This window comes from Talpa occidentalis, unplaced genomic scaffold, assembly GCF_014898055.3.
Source record: "Talpa occidentalis isolate TD23 unplaced genomic scaffold, MPIMG_talOcc4v2.1 talOcc4.10, whole genome shotgun sequence".
Taxonomy (NCBI): domain Eukaryota; kingdom Metazoa; phylum Chordata; class Mammalia; order Eulipotyphla; family Talpidae; genus Talpa; species Talpa occidentalis.
In genome coordinates, this window is record NW_023600993.1 from 35,351,474 (window position 1) to 35,370,228 (window position 18,755).

At 55.2% G+C, this 18,755-nt stretch overlaps 3 protein-coding genes across 6 annotated transcripts; all 3 read right to left on the minus strand.

The window, feature by feature from the left end:
* Positions 1 to 1,437: 1,437 nt before the first annotated feature.
* On the minus strand, positions 1,438 to 5,079 carry TUSC2 (tumor suppressor 2, mitochondrial calcium regulator). Its single transcript, XM_037520469.2, has 3 exons — positions 4,805 to 5,079; positions 3,640 to 3,760; positions 1,438 to 3,488 (listed from the first exon to the last, which is right to left on the minus strand). Exons 1-3 carry the CDS (start codon positions 4,948 to 4,950, stop codon positions 3,423 to 3,425), a joined length of 333 nt encoding a protein of 110 aa, XP_037376366.1. The 5' UTR covers positions 4,951 to 5,079; the 3' UTR covers positions 1,438 to 3,422.
* A 616-nt stretch (positions 5,080 to 5,695) lies between these two features.
* On the minus strand, positions 5,696 to 14,410 carry RASSF1 (Ras association domain family member 1). Of its 2 annotated transcripts, XM_037529560.2 has the most exons (6): positions 14,066 to 14,410; positions 12,073 to 12,179; positions 8,220 to 8,324; positions 7,746 to 8,043; positions 7,507 to 7,622; positions 5,696 to 6,847 (listed from the first exon to the last, which is right to left on the minus strand). In XM_037529560.2, exons 1-6 carry the CDS (start codon positions 14,313 to 14,315, stop codon positions 6,701 to 6,703), a joined length of 1,023 nt encoding a protein of 340 aa, XP_037385457.1. In that variant the 5' UTR covers positions 14,316 to 14,410; the 3' UTR covers positions 5,696 to 6,700. The 2 variants fall into 2 exon arrangements, with proteins under 2 accessions (XP_037385457.1, XP_037385467.1); XM_037529570.2 differs by lacking the exons at positions 12,073 to 12,179; positions 14,066 to 14,410 and adding an exon at positions 11,353 to 11,521 and having other exon boundaries at positions 5,700 to 6,847.
* Positions 14,411 to 14,600: 190 nt separating this feature from the next.
* ZMYND10 (zinc finger MYND-type containing 10) lies at positions 14,601 to 18,755 on the minus strand. 3 transcript variants are annotated; one of them, XM_054694169.1, is made up of 13 exons: positions 18,645 to 18,755; positions 18,470 to 18,564; positions 18,091 to 18,199; positions 17,134 to 17,250; positions 16,959 to 17,012; positions 16,704 to 16,841; positions 16,522 to 16,610; positions 16,342 to 16,442; positions 15,837 to 16,009; positions 15,489 to 15,614; positions 15,285 to 15,406; positions 15,039 to 15,164; positions 14,601 to 14,949 (listed from the first exon to the last, which is right to left on the minus strand). In XM_054694169.1, the coding sequence occupies exons 2-13, from the start codon at positions 18,559 to 18,561 to the stop codon at positions 14,874 to 14,876; spliced, it is 1,323 nt and encodes a 440-aa protein (XP_054550144.1). In that variant the 5' UTR covers positions 18,562 to 18,564; positions 18,645 to 18,755; the 3' UTR covers positions 14,601 to 14,873. The 3 variants fall into 3 exon arrangements, with proteins under 3 accessions (XP_054550144.1, XP_054550148.1, XP_054550153.1); XM_054694173.1 differs by lacking the exon at positions 18,470 to 18,564; XM_054694178.1 differs by lacking the exons at positions 18,091 to 18,199; positions 18,645 to 18,755 and having other exon boundaries at positions 18,470 to 18,494.

Here is an 18,755-nt window from a genome sequence, read left to right on the forward strand (position 1 = left end):
TCCTCACTTCCTGCTGCCCCTCTGAGCGGAAAGGGCCAGAACGGGAGGGAGGGAGGGGGCTGCTTGACCGTTTCCCTCCAGCGTGCCTTGCTGACTGCCCTCCCCACCCTTCCCCAATAGATTGTGGCCTGGGGGAACTGTGCCAAGTGACAGGAAGTCTCTGGAACACAGCTCGGGTGCCAGCCTCCTCACACATGTAGCTTCCATAACACCTTAGGGTTCTTTAGCTCTTCTCAACAACCTTCCCTTCCCCAGGATGTGAGTGGATGGGCCCCATGGTGGTGCTTTGGGGAGCTACTGGAGAGGGTATTCTAGTACCCCCCAAAGCTGGTGGTAAAAAGGGATGCGTTCTGGGGTGGGGGTGGGGGGTTAGGGGAACTTCCAGGAAGGAACCCAGTTGATTTTTTTTTCCCACTGAGCATGGAAGTGTCCCATGTGTGACACAGTGGATAAAGTGTTAATGCGTGTGATAGTATGGGAACAGTATGAGGGGAAGGGCAGGGATGGGAGAGTTCTGCAGGGTGTTAGTGCTAGTGCTAGTTCTGCTAGTGGACACTCCTGGGTGGATTTCACTGATTTACTGCAGAACAGGGGGGGTTCTTACAACATGGGTGAGGAAGGGGGTGATCATCATTTGGCTGGCCCCAGGGAGAACTGCAGTATGATCTCAGCATGCCCATCCAGAGGTGTAGACAAACCTGTACACCCTCAATCTGAGCCTATCCCCAACACCCCACTGATCTCACTTCTGGGGGCCCAGAACCTTTAACAAAAGGTTGTATTATTGGCGAACTAGCAGAGATTGGTACATACCCGAGTCTGCCCCTGAGGACCATGGAGTTTAGGACTTGGGAAGGAGGTGTTGTCACTGTACCACTGTGCTGGCTCCAACAGGGACAGGCTTAGGAAGTGCCAAGGGGGGGGGGGGGGGAAACAAAGGCCAGGCCAGATCATCCCAGGGCAGGGAACTTCCTCAGGCAACCAGCAGGAAGTGAAAACAGCCCAGTGGGAGGGAGTGGGGAAGTACTGCTATGACCCTCATTGTTTTCAGCTTTCAGGTCAGCCAGGCAGGCCCAGCACAGGGAGTTCCCCATATTGGGACAATGGTGATGGGAGATGGGATGCCATTTGGCATGGGCAAACGCTGGCCTTGCGATAGCCAGTAGTGGGGGGAGTGGAGGATGACAGGGCCTTATGCATGGCATTTTATCATGAAAACAGGATGATCTATCAAAATCAACAAAAAACTATGAACCAGAGACACTTTTTGGGGGGTGGGGGGCAGGAGGGGAAGGATTGGGGTCAGAATGGGGGGGTTGCAATTGTATGGGGAATATAAAAATAAAATTTATTATTTAAAAAAAAAAAAGAAAATAGGATGATCTAAACTTAGCAGAAAACCAGCCTCATAGCCACAGAAGAACTGCAAGTTTAAACTGCAAAGGGTGATCCTGCTCTGGCCTTGACAAATTGAAGCCTCCAAAGGACTGGCAGGGCAACTTCTCAAACCCAGAAGCCTCTGTCCCTCTTCCCTAACTGGGAGTCGGGCTGATGGCCAAGAGCTAAGCTTAGCAGAGAACCTGCCTCATAGCAAGATCAAAAGTGTAGGCTGAATGGCCACTGGAGGGGGTGCGGGCAGGGTGGGAGAATGCAGGTGAGAAGACAGCAGCAGGGAACAGAATAAGGATTACACAGCTGAGCTCTGCCTGCTAAAACAGAAGCCCCAAGTCTGCTCTACTGGTGGTGGTCTCAGGCAGATCTGGGGGGCAGGTGGGCTTGGGGTGCTGAGTCTGGCAGTAAGCCAAGGACATGGTGGCACCCATGTGTCTGCTGTCCACCTAAAGCAGGGCCTTGGAGGTCCATGAGGCTCATGCTGTGACAATGTAGGGTCAGCTGGCACTGCTGGAGGCCTATCTGAGGCCACATTTTCACCTCAGTTCAGACAGGTGGGGCCCTAGTGAATCACCTGAAGTCCTTCCAATTCCAGCTGTCACCACCTATATTGTACACAACAGACAAGCGAGTGGCCCCCATCTGAGGGGCTCTGCTGTGAGGTCTGTGTGAATATACTGCCACCTGCTGGTCATGGCTGGGAAGGTCACAGGCTGGGCTCAGGCTTACTCTGGCTGGTCCTTGCTGGAGATGGGAGGCACCAGAGTTCTGGACCCAGGTCTACCTAGTGAGCACAGGTAGTCTAGACACCAGGTGTCACAGCCCCAGAAGGTACCACTCTTACATGCAGGGTCTACAAATAATTTTATTGAAACTGAACAAATAATACAACAGCCTTTCTAGAATAGGGGCCACCCTCCCCAAGCCATTCCCACACTCTTGAAGCATAGAGCTTGCACAGTAAGGAATTTTAAAGTCATTTCTATGGAGAAATCAGACTCTGCCCCAACATCATAGACTAGACTACTTACAGACTTTCACATTTTAGCATTCCTTTTATGGTTGCTCTTGCCTTTCTGTCCCTACCCAGGGGCTCCAGTACTTTCCCTTGACTGATTCTGAAGGGGTGAGGATACTATAGGGGAAGGGGCATTGGGCTCCTCAGTTATTGGCACCAGCCCTAGGATGCTGTCCCTAACTGTAGGATGGCCGATGGTCTCTCGTGGCGGTGGGGGCGCTAATGCAAAGGCAAGGGAGATTAGAGTAGGCAGGCGGGAGCAATTCCCCATAGGCACAGGCATCCACAGCCCTTCTTGATCCTGTCCTATGCCCTCTCACTTGGCGCAGGGGGTGAGGGGTGGGTGCAACAAGAAGTTGCAGTATCAGAACAGCCCAGGTTGGAGAGAGAAGTCTCTGACACCAATCCCTACTCCTGTTAATAGCCAGTAAACTGTCCATCCATCTGGGGTGGGAGCAGATGGGCAGGTAGGCAGGTAGAATCAGGCTTGTGCTGCCCCCAGTCTCTGTCCAACACAGAAGGAATCGAGGTAGCAAACGGCTGAAATGCTCTGACAGGGGGGTAAGGGAAATGAGGGAAAGGAAGTTCCCACTTGATTACAACTCCCACAGCCCAGGGGCTGGAAGAAGGCAGACCTTGCTTGTAAAGTGCTGTAGCCCCTAGCAGGGCTGGGCCGTAGGCAAGTTTGGAAGAAAGCAGGCCAGAAGTGGGCCCAGGAACCAGGCAGTCCTGACCAGTATATGCCCTGCATGCTCCTTTTAAGGATTGCTGGAGAAGGTGAGTTGGTAACTCCGCCATTAGCTCTCGCCAGCTACCAGCCACCTCTTGTCCACATACAAACCAATACCCAACCAACATTGCAGGACTGTCCTGCTCACAGCTGAAGGTTCCAGGCCAATGTAGTTTATTCAGGGTTGTGGCCCCAGCCTAGGTTCCTCAATGGAAGCCACACCTTGAGCCTGGGGGGTTTCTTGTTGGGGCCAGGGGTGCTTATGCCTGTCACCCTTCAGGCTCACACCTCATAGAGGATCACAGGGAAATCCACGTGGATGCGGGGGGGATCCAACTTCACGATGCCCTGCCATGGAAACAGAGGCTAATGAGGGTCAGCTCAGGGCCCCTGCTCCAGGAAGAAGCCTTTCTGTTCCTCCCAGTTCCACCCTCAAGACCCCCCACCCTGACAATAGACTCCATCTGGGTCTACCTCCACACATTGCCCAGCCCCTCACCTGAGGAATCAAGTTCTTATGCACCCGCCTCAGCTTGGCCCGCTTCTGCCCGTTCTTGGTGACGATTGTCTCCTCATAGAACTCGTGAGCCAGATCCCCATCCTCGTCATAGAACATGGAGCTGTGTAAAGGGAGAGGGGAACAGGCTGGGCTGGAACCCCACACCTGGTCATGGCAAATGCCACAGACCATATGAAGTATGGTCACCCCTAAATGGGGAGGAACAACCTTGCTGGAAGGAAAAGAAGATGATATGCCTGAAAAGTTCCTTGTTAGGATCTGGGATGTACTAGAAGAAAGTGGGGAGTGGACTGGTGGCCAGTGCTGCTCTGTCAAACCCGAAGTAGAGAGTTCACATCAGAGCACACTCATCACTGGTTTGTCCGGCAAGAGTAACCACTCCAATATTAAACCCTTCACCCAGGACTTCTAGAGTGGGCACAATGGTGGCCTGGACACGTCCGTCTCACTTCAGAAGACACTGCTGGTACAGGACCAATGCCGATGAGAGCTAGGAAGGAGCCTAAGGGAGAAAGGCTGCATCCTTCCTACCCACTCCTAGGAGGCTGGTGCAGCCAAAATGCCACTGCTGGGTCTCCCTGGTATCTACAGCTAAATCTCCAGCATCACCTTAGTGCCAGTCCCCAAGGGCCCACCAGGGCCAGGCCAATGTAGTGCTCCTGTCTGGGGCTCTAGGGGAGGAGGAGGAAGACAGCACTCTAGACCTCAAGAACATACCTGTCTGAGGGTCTTCTGCCTCAGGTCCCACCCCTTCTTTCCTGGCCATTACTCTCACAAGTCCAACCCCACCACAGTGAGAAATGGCAAAAGCCAAATCAGATCATTCCCCCTAGGAAGAACTGGGGGAGAGACTAGGTGCCTTCAACTTGCAGGCTGGGATGAAAAGAAGAGGTCCTGAAGGCCCAGGGAAGTCCTGTCTTAGCTTTCTGTGAGAAGAGCCTGCCCAGAGACAAACCTCTTCCCATAGGGCCACCGACAGAGCAGGCAGGCCACTAGGAGCCGACAGCACGGCGTTCCCCACCACCTGTTCCTACAGGGCCCCAAAATATGAATCATCCCGGTAGGTACAGCGGCGGGAGTTCCCCATGGCTCGGGGCGCCCGGCCGCCCGCCTGGCCTCCCCCAGGCGGAACCCACGCCCTTACCCGCGGCGCGTGAACACGAAGGGGGGCACGACTCGGCCTCGAGGCCGCACCAAAGCTTGCTCCGAGACCGCCGCCTCCGGGCCGCCGCCCCCCGCCGCCGAGGCGAAGGGCCACAGGCCCCGCGCTTTGGAGCCGCTGGCGCCCATGTCAGGGCCGCCGGCGCATGGCGGGCCCCGCGGCCGAGGAGCTCTCACAGGGCCGTGGGCGCCGCCATACCCCACCTCGGCCTCCGCTCGCAGGTGCTGCCGCCGCCGCCACCTTCCGCAGGCTCCGCTGTCTCCACGGAAACCTCACTTCCGCTTCCGCACGCTGCCGCGTCTGAGTGGCTGCTTTCCTCGTCGGTCGGCTGGACCGGGCCAACAGCCGGCCTCAGACGCCAGGCCTCCCAGCATGCACTGCGGGACGTCCGGTCCCAGCAGGCCACGCTCCCCCCAGCTGAGCAGCTCCCCTCCCGGTAGCGGGAGCTGTTTCTTCTTGATTTCTTCCAGGTTTGTGGGAGGGCCCGACGTCCCCAATCACCAGAATTCAGGTCCGTCAGGACCTCCCGACCACCAGATTTCCCCAAACCGGCACTTCAGGGTCTGACCCCAGGCTTTGCTGCGGAGTTGCCGTCTGGATTCATTCTAGTTCCACATCGATCTTATCACCACCGTCCTATGTGGATGAAAACCCGAACCTAAGGCTAATTAAGGAATTTGCTGTGTGTCGCATAGCCACGCTCAGGTGTGAAGAACTTCATATTCATTTTTTACAAAGCCACCAGAATGCATCCGTCATGAAGGCAAGTAACAGCTGCGCCCTAGGTGCCGCGAAGTGTCTAGTACTTAGTAGTAGCTCATGGGGGGTGCTGGCGGGGGTGGGGGGGTTGGGATGTGTGTGTGTGTGTGTGTGTGTCCCTAAACTCTGGCCGTACCTGCAATCTTTGCCTCCAATGTACACTGAGCCCCAGGGTGCTGAATGACGGAACACGTCATCCTTACTCCTTGGCCTTAATCCCATGTTGACCTTGTAAATGTGCTGTGACTCTGCCCATCACCCTTAGCAGCCCCTGGTATGAGTGGCAACTATGAGTGGCCCCTGGTATGAGTGGCTGAGGGTCCATAATAAAACATTCCAAAAACAGGCTTTTTAAATCTTTATTCAGCCAATTCTCTCAGGCCCTAATGATGACTGTAACCCCCACCCCTCTCCCCACAGGAGGCATTCAGCTGAGGCCACAAAATATTACATACATTCACACACATTATGAAAAATACTTGAAGGATAGACCCTGGTTTTGATTGGCAAGAAAGGCACAGACCTGGGTCAGTGCCCACACTCACAAATCCTGACCCAGGGACATTTTCCTCGAAGGAGGCACTGAGGCACTGTTGCTGCACCATGAACCAGCACTCTCAGATCCCAGGATGTGTGAGGAGTCAGAGGGCACTGCAGAGGGAAACCTAGATTCTTCCTAGATGCCTATCTGATTTTTAACACCCACCCCTGGCATTGATAGGGCTGTTCTGACACCCTAAGACCCAAAACATACAACCTTTCTCCATAAATGACGGCCCTCATCCCTGTAAACAACCCTATTCTGTTGCTGGGCCTCCAAGATTCTCGCATCTGAGACAAATTATGCAGACTTCGGTATTCTCTACCCTTGCTGCCTGGAGCAGCTATCCAGGGCAACCCTGGCCACCAAGACATGAAGGGCAAAAGGGTGCACAGCCATGCTCTGCTATACCCACTGGTGACACAGGGGGCCAGATTCTTCACTGTTCTCTGGGCTCGTTCCCCCAGCAACAGAGGGCCTCCACGCACACTCATTCTTCAGGCCACACGGGCCCTGTCACATTCACTCGGCATGCCCTAGGCGCTGCCTACTCTCCTTCCACCCAGGGGTACAAGAGGTCACCCCAGGGGGCAGGCATGAAGAGCCTCCTGGATCTTCTGGCGGCAAAAGGAGTATTTCTGCAGGATCTGGCGGAGGTGCTCCTCCTCTTCCCGTTGCAGGATACGCAGGAAGTTGTGTAGTTCGGGAACGCTGAAGGCATCCCACTGCAGTGGGGGACAGGACACAGGCTGTAGCAGACACGGCAAAGCCCACAGGCCCTCCCCAGAAAAGTTTCATGGTCATCGAACTAGGACAGGGTCTTCTGAGGTCAGGTTCTTGCTGAATGATCTGTGCTAGGATTCCCAACAACAGATCAAATAAAAATGGACCGCACAAAGTAGGGCATCATCTTTTGGAAAGGCAACCAAACCAGATGTTTTCCAGTTCCCTGTGAAAATGCCTACTCTTGAGTGGTAATCCCACCCCATACATTCAATTACTTGAAGCCAGGAAGCTTCCAAATAAAAAGTCCTAATGCTGAAGGTTGAGCGTCTATGACATCCTGGACCCCATCTGTGTGGTTTTGATCTAATCTGGGATCACCATGCTATCAGATGGACTTTTGTAAATCCTGATGATTCTCCAGACTAAGAGAGCAAAGCACCAAGACAGTTATTCCTGAGCTTCTTGGGACAGGCCCTAGACCTTGGCACAAATGGCCCAGAAACCTTTATTTTAGCTATGGAGCTCACACAGTCCTAGAGAGGCATTGTAAGGTTTATCCTCCAGCCCTATTCCTCCTCCAAACCTTACTGTAGCTGCAACCCACCAGCAACCCACTGCCCAGTGACAACCAAGAAACTAAGGAGGGCCATGTACTCACATTCACCTCCCCGGAGTCATTCTCCTTTAGGATGAAGCTTAGGGCCTTCTCACTGGGCCCTGCGAGGAGCCGAAGCCGCAGGGGTTGCTCATCATCTGACAGCTTCCGGAGGTACACTGAGGGCCAGATAGGAGGAAAGCAGTGTTTTAATAAGAGTCAGGGCCAGTTCCCTCAGCCCCAGCACGCATAGATGCATGCATATATAGTCTCCTACACAGTGGGCTAAATGGGAAGCCCACCTTGACCATGGCGCTCAGCCCGCTCAAAGAGGGCGAACTTCCGGGGGTCATCCACCACCAAAAACTTTCGCAGTAGGGCCTCAATGACCTCGCGTGCCCGGGTGCGTGACAGCACATGCAGGTGTTTGACAGCATCCTTGGGCAGGTAGAAGGAGGTGCGACGCCTCACAACTGTGCCACGCCCTGGACCACGCCGGGCATCCTGTAAGGAGGGTGGCTTCTTGCTGGCAGGCACTGAAACGGGGCGTACCAGCTTCAGCTGAACCTTGATAAAACCTGTGTAGGAGCCATCCTTGTTCTGAAGAGAAAGAGAGGTTGAATTATGACCAGGTTCTAGATGAGCTGGAACAGATTAGGGGACCACCAGTCCAGGTGGGGGTCTGGGTGTGAAATCACTGTCTAGCCCCAAATACCTGGTCCTTTGGACATCAAGCATACAGCTGGGTTCCTGCCCTCCCCAGGCTGTTGACTCACCAGGCTCATGAAGAGGTTGCTATTGATTTGGTCATTGTACTCTTTGATCTTCTGCTCAATCTCAGCCTGAGAAAGGTCAGCTGTCTCCCACGCCACGGACTCATCCTGAAAGATGCACCAGAATGGGCATAGGGGCCGTAAGGAATCCATCCCACTGCAAAGCACTTCACAGGCAGGGAGATGAGCTCTTAGTGGACCATTCTGAAAAATGGCCTCTGGCTAGCCTTTGGCAATTGATAACAAAGCCCTAGGCTTGATGTGAAAAATCCATCGCTGGCTAGGTTCAGGTGACTATAGGTAGAGACAGCAAAGGCAGAACCATTTGGCTTCTTTCTGCTACCTGCCTGGGGCCTTCTTAGCACTAAGAGTGGCCACAAGGATACTTCAAAACTAAGGCAAATGACAGTATAAGACAAGGGGCCAGGAAAAGATAAGGGCCTCTGGGACTTTTTGTTTATAGTAAAGCCACTTCTCAACTGTACAATCTGATTCCATCACTGTAGCTGGGTAGGGTCAGGATGTGTGCTGGAGAAGGCAGATCATTTTGCTACTATGCGCCAGCAGAGCCATGACCTATTGCAGGGTGGGAGCTGTGGGGTCTTCTCTGGGGGCAGGCGGGGAAAGGCAAGCTCTACAATGTTAACACCCCTTTGTGGGAACTTGGGGCCAACCATACATGTCTCAGACATAGCAGAAAACCAATGTAACATGCCATTTAATCTGCACAAAAGGCAGCTTCAGGTCAAGCTGCAATCTGTCAGAGAGGCAACCACCCAGTAGTTTGTCCCACAAGTGCCAAGCAAATGGGCTTCTGCACTGCATCCCTACTATCTAGAGGTTTAGCCTGAAGATTTTAGCTCCACCATTCTGTCCCTCCTCCACTGCCCCAAGGACTGGATTCTTGCCAGAAGGGTGGAGTCTGAACCAGGGTAGCCAGGGCTCTGAATTAACTTTCTTCTACCAAACTCCCTTGGCCCCATTGCATCAGTCTTACTTCCTGTTGACCCCAGATTGGTCCTACTTGGAAGTGTCTCAGACAGATGAGATCACTGCTGACCAATGCCTTGTCCCAGGGGACTTCCCACCAGAAGGTGCCCTGCAGAATAATCTCGTACCCAGGACAGAAATTCTTTTCTCTGACAGCTGCCTTGGAGCCCTCTAAGCTTAAACCACCTTACAGGGATGAATGGAGGGGATGAGAGGAGGTAGGGTAGAATCCATAGCCTTTTACCAGTCTGCTCTTCACCTGCAACTGTTGCTGTTTAGCAGCCAGTAATACTAGGAGCTGAGGACAGAGGCTGGGGTCTCATTGGAAAAGGGGTTGGGAACTGCAGCCTATTTGCTTTTCCAAGTTTCCAAAGGTGTCCTGGATGGAGAACACTAAGACTCTAGTAGAAACCTTGTTGGGGATAGTGAGAAACCCTATGTAAAGGCAGAACAAATGGTGTGGGTGGGTGTGTGAGTAAAATGAGAGCTAGAGGCTGAGAATAAAGGGTGGATGTGTTTGTTCAGGCCCAAGGAGCAGACTGGGGGCAGGAAGGAATGCTCCAAATGGGCAGTAGTACCAGGATGGGAGGGGTGATAGGGGCAGGAGAAAAGCTGAATCCACACTAATGTCAGGGCATGAAGGAAGAGAATTCCAATTACAAAGCAGGCTGGGCATAGGGATGGCACTAACTTATTCCCAGCTCTGAGCTCCAGGAGTCTGGGATTGAGAAATCTTCTTTCTTCCTGGGTTACCCAGGAACCCTAGACTGGGATGCTCATTCCCTTCTACACATGAACCTTCTTCTGCACATGAACATTCTTCAGTATTTCACTCATAAAACAATGGACTTGGATTGGAGGCACTGCACTGTCCTGCCAGGACTCAAGAGGAGGCTTTTTTTTTTTTTTCTTTCCCATTTTCAAAGCTGTCTGCTGTAGAATTCCAAAAGCTATCCCAAAGGGGTGCATAGTAGGACCACAGAATTCCCCTTCTGCACCACAGTGACTCACCCTCCACTCTGCCACTGTTCATAGTGACTGGTGGTTTTACTTCACACACAATTTGTGACTCCTAGCCTCCTTTTCAATTGGTTAATGTCTGTAGTTTCCTCACCTTTCCACAATGGAAAACAGTTCAGGCCTGATTGACAGAGTCAGTGCCAAGAAGCCACATTCAAACCTTACACCCAAGGTCTGGTTGAGCTTTTGAGGTAAGAATTTTTACCTAAAGAATCATCCACAACTCCCTTTCTTGCCTTACGTAAGGAATTCTGCCCCAGTGCTGCAAGGTATACGGAGAGGTCCCATGTCTTTTCTGACACCCTCCTGAGGTGTACTAGTCCCCAAAACAGTTGTATTCGCCTGGCAGTTAACACTCATGGCACACAGCACAGAGGTCCCTGACAATGAGGACACCTAGGAGACTCAAGAGGTAAAGCTGCCCCAGTACCACACCTTACAATTTTGGATTAGTAACTCTATCTCCCTTGAACTCTTTCAGGTTATTTTATAACCCAACCTTCTCAACTTTTGTTGGTCAAGTGCTCTTGGATGCTTATAAAACAAACTTTCCATCCCATCCATTCCCAAATCCCCTTTCTCCAGGTCCACTCCTGAGTGGGGATCAAAATCTTGCACGTTTCATCAGCTGCTAACAGCCCAGGGCTGGTGAGAGACGCGGGGAAGGGGGGTTCAGCAGGCTCCAACCGCAGGGCACACTGCAAGGGCGTGGACCTTCCCTCGCCTCCCTCCAAAGCACACTTCTCAATTCCCGGCGCGGCTCCTCCCCCTCCACTTCCTCTCCCGGTCCCCCGACGGAGGGGGCGGCAGCGTCCTTACGCGGACATCGAGGTGCTGGCCCAGACCACGCAGTTGGCTTTAGTCACTGATCTCCACCTCCCCGGTCTACCCCAAGCCACGGAGCTGCTTCCCCTGTCCTACCGGTCTGTGACAGACAGCAAGGAGGCCTCGGCACTCGACACCGGGGCGCTGAGAGCCGGACACACGGTTCCGCGGGCTGGCCCCGGGCCGGGCCGGGCTTCACGCCGACAGGAGGGCGGGCGTGCCCTGAAGCTGCGGCCGGGGCAGCTTACGGAGGAGGGGGGGCCCCGACGACCACCCTCCGCCCGCCGCCCGCGGCCCCCACCTGGTCCCGGCGCGGCTTGCGCGCCAGCGAGGTGCGCGCCGTGAAGTACTGCTCGAGCTCGGAGTCCGAGTCCTCCTGGCTGCAGTAGCCACTGCTCGTCGTGCTGCTCCAGGTCATCTCGAAAGAAGGCGTCCCAGCGTCCGCCTCGCCCATCCCCGCGCCGCCCGCCAGCTCCCCCGTCCCCGGCGTCCGCAGCCTTCAACCGCCGCCCCGAGCGCGTATGCGCGTGCGTGTCAGCGTGCGCGTGCGCCAGGGCCGCGTCCTCGCCGCGACCGTTAACACTGAAACGTAGACAGCCGGGACCTAACTTTAGTCTCCTCAGGGGGAGGAACTTCGACGGGCGGGGCCGCACATTCCTAGCCTCCAGAAATGACCTCATCGCCAGAGCAGCTCCGCTCTGGGCGGCCCGGTAGGCCCCACCCCCGGCAGAGGCACTTCCGAGAGTGCGCATGTGCGCCGCGCACCGCCTGACCGGATGCGGGTGTGGGAAACTGCGCGTGCGCCGAGCCTCGGCGGTTCGCGGCAGTCAGCGCGGCGTCGGTGCCCCCTGCACCCCTTCGAGCCCGGGCGCTGAGTTAGCAACTTTCTGCCGCAGGGTAATCCGCTCTGAGAATGCTCGTTGTGCCCGACGCCCGGGCGGCCCTCGGGAACGCCTTATGTGTAACTGGCTCGTCTGCGGGTCCCTGCCTCACCCGTACACCCCCCCAGTCCCGCGCTCACCACATTGGTGTCCTGCTCCAGCGCCGGTTCCCAGCCCAGGTCCCGGGGCCCGCAGCAGTCCAAGCAGACGAGAGCGCGGCACCGGTAGTGGCAGGTGAACTTGCAATCTGCAGAGAGGTCTGTCTGTGAGACGGAGGAGCCTCAGCTCCAGCTCGGAGAAACGTTCCCGGGATAGAAGCCCCTGGGTGAAGGCCACTGCCGGCTGGGCTCTGCACGATCTGCCTTGTCTCAGGAACTGTTATCACCCATTTTTACAGAGACTCTACAGTGTTTTGTCCCCCAGCGACTGGAAACTAGTGGGAAGGCCTCAGGCGGTTAGGGATCCAGGCCTAGCACAAAACTTCCCTCTTCCTGGCAACCCTTCTTCCACCCTTTTACTTTAAGGTAAATAAAAGCCTTTATTTAACCCATGCCCCCCTCTCGTTGTCAAGTCTCTTCCCTCACACCAAATGTATGAACACTGGTCCCCATACATCAATTCTTCACCTTCACTCTTTCCTCCATCCATTCCAGTCAGACTTGACCCTCCCTCCAGGATACCGCCCTGGTTAGGGTCCTCAGCAACCTGTACACTACTGAATTCAGCAGTCCCTTCTTAGGCAACTTCACCTGAACATCATTTGGTGCTTGCTCCAACCTTTAGTTCCCAGGAGGACTCCACACTATCCTGGTTTTCCTCCCCGCTCCCTGCAGCTTCTTTGCTGGTTTTGTCTCAATTTCCAGGGTGTCCAAGATGCAGGACTGATCACTCCCCTGCTCTGTGTATTTTCAATACACAGAGCCAAGGGGTTTCTGCTTCCATCACTGACCTCCCCATCTGGTAAATGCTGTGTCAGAATCTCATTTGGATACCTAATAGATATTTCAAACCAATATAGCCAAAATTTAACTCACCTTTCTTCTATTTCACCCCTACTGTCACCAGAATTCATCTCAGGAAAAAAAAAAAATCCTGTTTTCCCAGTTGTTTCAAGCTAAACAAAATACAACAAACCCAAATCATCTTATGTCTGCTTTTGACACATACTCAATTTCTCCTGTTTTCCATTTCCATGGTCACTTTATTTCTCCTTGGGAACATTACAGTGCCCCAGCCCTTGTTTATGTTTTGTATACTGTCATAAATCCCATGTTCCTCCTAGCTGAATTTGGTCAGACTTCTATACTGGAGGATAGGATTTCCAGTCTGGGATACTCCCCTAAGGTGCTAAGTGGGTCAGAGCAGTGGTTCTCAATCCTGGCTGCACACTAGAATCTGTTATATAAAAATCACTGATATCCTCCCAGTAATTGATCTACCAGGTCTGAGGTAGGGTGCAGGCATAGGGGTTTAGAGGGCTGGAAAGGCATCCCAAGTGGTTCTAGCAGTGTATTGGCAGTGGGAAAGCAACCTCTGCTTGGCGGGGTGATGATTCCTGGGAAGGCAGAAGGACCACTGTTGTGTGGCTGTTGGTTTCATGTATTAGCACCAGGCTGACTGGGTTGCAGTAGGTATTTCCTAAATAAAGACTCGACAAAATTCCTTCTTTCAGGGGGCCTAATTTTTTAGGTTCTAGTCAAGTTTCTAATCTTTTCCTGATCCCTTTCCAAAGTTGGGTGGATTCCCTTCACCCCAGGGAGTCTGGAGGGGAACACAGTAAGTGAAACTTTTGGAAGGGGCATATCTGAGAACATTTACCCAGAGGGTGGTAGGCACAAAGACTTTCTCAAGAACGGCTAAGGCACTTTAAAAAGAAACTTGAAATCAGTACCTTGTTATTCACAGACGGCCTCCTCGGCCCAAATGTGCCTCAGAGGCAGATGGCGCCTAGCAGCGGTAAGGCTATAAACCGCTAGCCGGCACTCTCATCCCAGATGCGGCAAAGGAAACAGACCTAGTCTGCTGGGACCACCCCCGCCGACCCCCTCCGTCGCAGCTTGACCTGTAGCAACAGCGCAAACCCTTGGCCACCTATTTCGCTCTCGCCAGCCAGCGTGCGGGGCTGCTACTCACGCGCGCACTGCAGGCCCTTGCGCACGACGCCCCAGATGAAGTCTCCACAGAGATCGCACCACGTGTGTGTGGCAGGCCCCGCGGGCTGGAAGCGGTGGCCGCGGCCCGGGACCAGCTGCCGCGTGGGGTTGCGTGCGGTGCCCGGCGCGATGCGCAGCGCGTTGGCGCGCTCCAGACGGGTGCGGCCCAGGCCCGTGCGCCGCGCGGGTGCCAGTTCTCGAAGCTCAATGAGCTCAGGCTCGGCAGACATGGCCCAGGCGGGCCGGTACTGCCGGCCCGCTCTGGGCACTAGAGCGCGGGGCGGGCGGGGCTCCGGGGCGGGCCTGATGCGGCGCCGCCCCCGGGATGCAGGGAGGGCAGCAGCGGGAGTGCGTGGAGGAGAGCCGCGCAATGGAAATCTGGCCGCTGCCGGGGCAAAGTCGGCCCGCGGGCGGAGTGAGCCAGCAGAAGCAAGCTCTCGAAGAGTCCCCGCTCCCCCTCCCTTCCCGCCTTCCATCCTGTGCGCAAGTCCCCTCCCCCTAACAACAACCGAGGCCACACGGAGACAGGCATGTTTCTGAGGCCAGCTTTACTGTGTTCGAGGAAGAGGGTCCCCACATCCGGCCCTCGCCGCCCCGCCTCAGGCCTCCTTTGTCAGCATGCTGAGGCAGGGCCCTCAGCCTACCGCAGGTGGGGCAGGAAGCCAGTACTGCAGCGCTGGGAGAGATGGGTCAGCAGCTGTACCTCACCTCCCTACACTCCAAGCTTCAGAAGCACACTCTGGGTGGGTTGTATAGCATGGGAGGTCTGTAGACAGCAGCTGTAGCCTTCACTTGGCTCTGTCACCCTGGGCAGCTAGGACACAAGCCTTTCCGTGCTTCTCCCAGTGCTTGACTTGGCACTCCCTGAAGGCAGGTGGGACAGTGGGGATGGCAGTGCTTGAGGCAGCTATGGGAGTGGGGCTCGGGGATCCAGGGTGGTAGGATACACTTACCTACAGCAGTACCACTCATTCTGACATCGTGAACAACGCTTAGAGGCCTCTGCATGGCAGAAGGCACAGCGGGGCCGCTCTGGAGCCACTGCCTCTAGCACATCCAACCTGTAGGTCTCAGCCCACCTGGGAAAAGGGTCAGGAGGGCCTGACTGGGCCTGGTAGATGGAAGCACAGGAGCACCCCTGCCCATGTCCACCCTTTCTGCATGCCTTTCACTCCTCCTGCGAGCTCAGCAGAACTCACCTCCGTGCCTGCAGCCGCAGGTCCTGCTCTGAGGGACTGAACACATGTCGCAGCTGGTGTTTGGCAATAGCCTGCCACTTGCCTCTGTTCTCGCGCTTCAGCCGCTCCCAGATTTCTGGGATCTGGGAGAGAGAAGTGGAGAGTGGCAGGGAGGAGTTGGCAAAGTGGGTGGTGGTCCTGAGCAACTAATTTCCTAGCACTTACCTGTTCCAATACCAGGTCTTTCTTAGGGGGCTGGGTTTCAGCCAGCGCCAAGTGGTTCAGGAAGGCCTGCAGGTCTGCCAGGTTGGGCAACTGGTCGAGTAGTGTGTCTGTGAGGAAGGCCCGAAGCTGCAAGGGTGTCCAGGGGAGGCCAGTGTGAGTTAGCGTTGACCAGAGGGCAAAGGAACAGAGAGGGCCTACGTTGGGCTGGGCCTACGTAGGGCCCATGTCCCACTAGTTGCTGCATCATCTAAGGTAGGAAAGAGGACTGGGGCTGAGGAGGGTAGGCAAAGATAAATAGCAGGACTGGGGTGGAGCAGTGCTTGGACTGGTGTGGGAGGAGTTCCCCACCTTGAGTAGCTGTCCCTTGGCAAAGCTTGTGAGGCAGTAGCGGGCCCGGGCCTCAGGACTTAGCAGCAGGTTGTACAGGGCGATCCAGACCTGCCCATCCAACTTCCTCAGCTTTTGCTGCTCTGAGGGGGTCACTGTCTGCCAACGGCCACCCTCAAATTGCTGCAGCTTTCCTGAGGAGAGGAACCAGCACACTGGTTCAGGAGTCACATGCTCTGTGAGCCAGCCATGTGGGCTGGGGGATTGACTGCTCCCTGGGCACAGGGGTTGCCCAGGCTGGGGAAGTGCTTGCTCCAGAGCACAGTTAGCATCATTAGTGGCCACATGGGCCTTGCCTGCTGGACAGCCCAGTCTAGGCCCACCTTGGGTGAGGCATCCTCCTATCCTCTGTGGGCTAGGGGGCAGAATTTGCCTGCTTATGTGCAAGATGCCCTCCTCCACCAATTCTGGAAGATATCTTGGAAGCTTGGAGCTGGGGGCTTGGGCAGGAGGGGGAGGATCTTACCTCCTTCCTGTCGGCTCCAGGGACTGTGCTCCAGCAGTTCCACCAGGAGGCAAGGCAGATTGTGGGTGCTAAGCATTCGGCTCAGCATGCTCAGGGAAAGGCTAGAGATAGGGGTAGAGAGAGATGAGCAGAGGCTACAAGCTCAGCCTCCCAGGCCTCCACTGCAGGCCCCAGGCCTACCTATCCACACAGTCTGTGATGTAACGCAGCACTGAGAGGGCCTTCAGTGAAATTTCAAATTCCATCAGCTCTGCCTGCTTCTGTAGCTCCTGGATGAGCCAAACACAGCTCAAAACTGCCTGCTTAGGCCTTGTGGAGTCTGAGTTTACTAGCCCCTGTGTGCCCAGGGAACCTCAGCCCACCTGCATGGGGTTGCTGTACTGGGGCTCCTCCTCCTCAGGGGGGGCACCACGACCACACCGGGCCACCAACAGAATCAGTTTTCGGTGGCAGTAGTCCACCAGGTCCAAGATGGTGTCCTCTGCTGACTCACACACCTCCTGGGAGCAGGAAGAGGGTAAGCATTCTAGTTCTCATGTCCTCCCTACACAACCTTCCAGGGATTTCTGCCCGGCCCTGGTCTGAGACAGAAGCCTGGGGGCAGGATTGTGCCTCACCTTGTGAAAGAACACTGTCTCCAGGAGGTTGATGATGGAGGCCTCATGGTGTACCTGCCAGATAAAGAGGACAGGGCCCAGGGCTGCTGGGGGAGAGATGAGGGCTACCATTTATCCTCTCTGTCCAGGGCCCTCTGATGGGGTGGGTGGGGTTGTGAACCAGGGCCCAGCTCACCACCATGTATATGGGAAAGGTGTTTTGGGGCTTGAAGTCCTCTAGCTTGCACAGCACAGGGAACACCTTCTGCTTCCACATCTCCACTGCAATCAGCTCCTCCACCAGGGTTGGGATCTTTGAGGGGTAGTGGAAAGGACAGGGATGAAGTGGGCCTATCTTGGCCTGGAAGTCCTCTCATTCTTGGCTCTGTTCAAATTCTCCTGAGCCCCTGGACTCTCCCATACCCCATGAGTAACCTCTCTCCTGCAGCCTAGACCTTCATTTCTAGTGACCCCCAACATTTTTGTGGGGATAGCCCCCAAGTTTCCCACTGCCCATACTCCCAAGGCCTTTACCTTATCCCCAGGCTGTCTTCCTCTCCCAGCACCTGCACCCTCTCTCCTCCTCGTCCGCCCAGATGTCTCTCTCAGGTCAACCCTCCTGCTCACGCACACCCTCTTGTCCCTCTTCTCTGGGTCCTCCAAAGTTGTGTGTCTTGATCTCACTCTTATTAAGGGCTATTCACCACCCTCAAGTAGAGGGCTCCATCTTTTTTTTCGCAGAGGAATACTTTTCTATCTTTGTCATGTTCCAGCAAGGCTAATTCCTGGTTTCTAACTCTCTCACCCTCAAGGGAAGGCAGGCTCCTTCCATGACAAAGTCCCACCCCCACTTCGGTGGGAGCCCCCTCTGGCCCTAGTCTATCCAGGAATGCCTTTAACACTCTGGGCCTGGGTTGTTCTATCACCTCTGAATATATCCTAATCAACCCATGCCTGGAACCTCGCCTGGAGTCCCAAGGTCCTGTCCATTACAGATGCAAAATCAAATGTATCACACCCTTCCTTCTTTGGGAGGGCAGGTATACCAGCCAGGGGGAAGAGCAAGTGCCTGAGGTGCTCCTGAGGGGTAGAGTGGTAAGGTGGGGGTTGGGGGAGTGGAAAGGCAAGAACTCTGTCTGTGGTCCCAGCATACCTTCCCATGGGTGACCAGCAGCTCTTGGATGGGCTCACCCTGGCTGGCTGTGGCATCAAGGATGGCCTGCATGTTCAGCTTCTCCAGGTTCTCATGCTGCTGGTTCCACCTGCCCCAGAGCAGGTGTGTGTGTGCATTTGGGTGCACATGTGTGGGGATGAAGTGGGGGTGGGGGTTTGGTCCTATTGAAGCCTAACCTGAACCTGAGGGGTTAGAGGGCGCTCAGGACCATATTCCGTCTCATCTCAGAGAGCTTTGCCTTCCCACTTGGGGGGCCCTTCACACAGGGCAAACCCTCCCCCCATATCAAGTCGTTCCCTCCTCCCCCCAGGACTCTGACCCCATGATTCTGTCTGACCCCTTGATGCAGCTGCCTCACCCTTCAGAGCCCATCTCGCGCAGCGGGAAGCTGCGCAGTCCCCGCACCAGCACATCGGCCTCTCCCGGCAGCAGCAGCTCTAAGTCGCCCATGCCCTGGCGGGGGACAGAGAGCAGGAACGCGAGGTCGGCTGACCCTAGGCAGCAGTAAGCGGGGAAGTGGGGTGCTAACGCACTTGGAGACGATGGTTTCTGGCGGGGCCTAATTCTAGGGCATGACGGTTGCGGAGCAGTTGGAGCGCGTGGGTCCTTGAGTCCTCGCCGCCATGGAAACGGCTAGCTCGGCG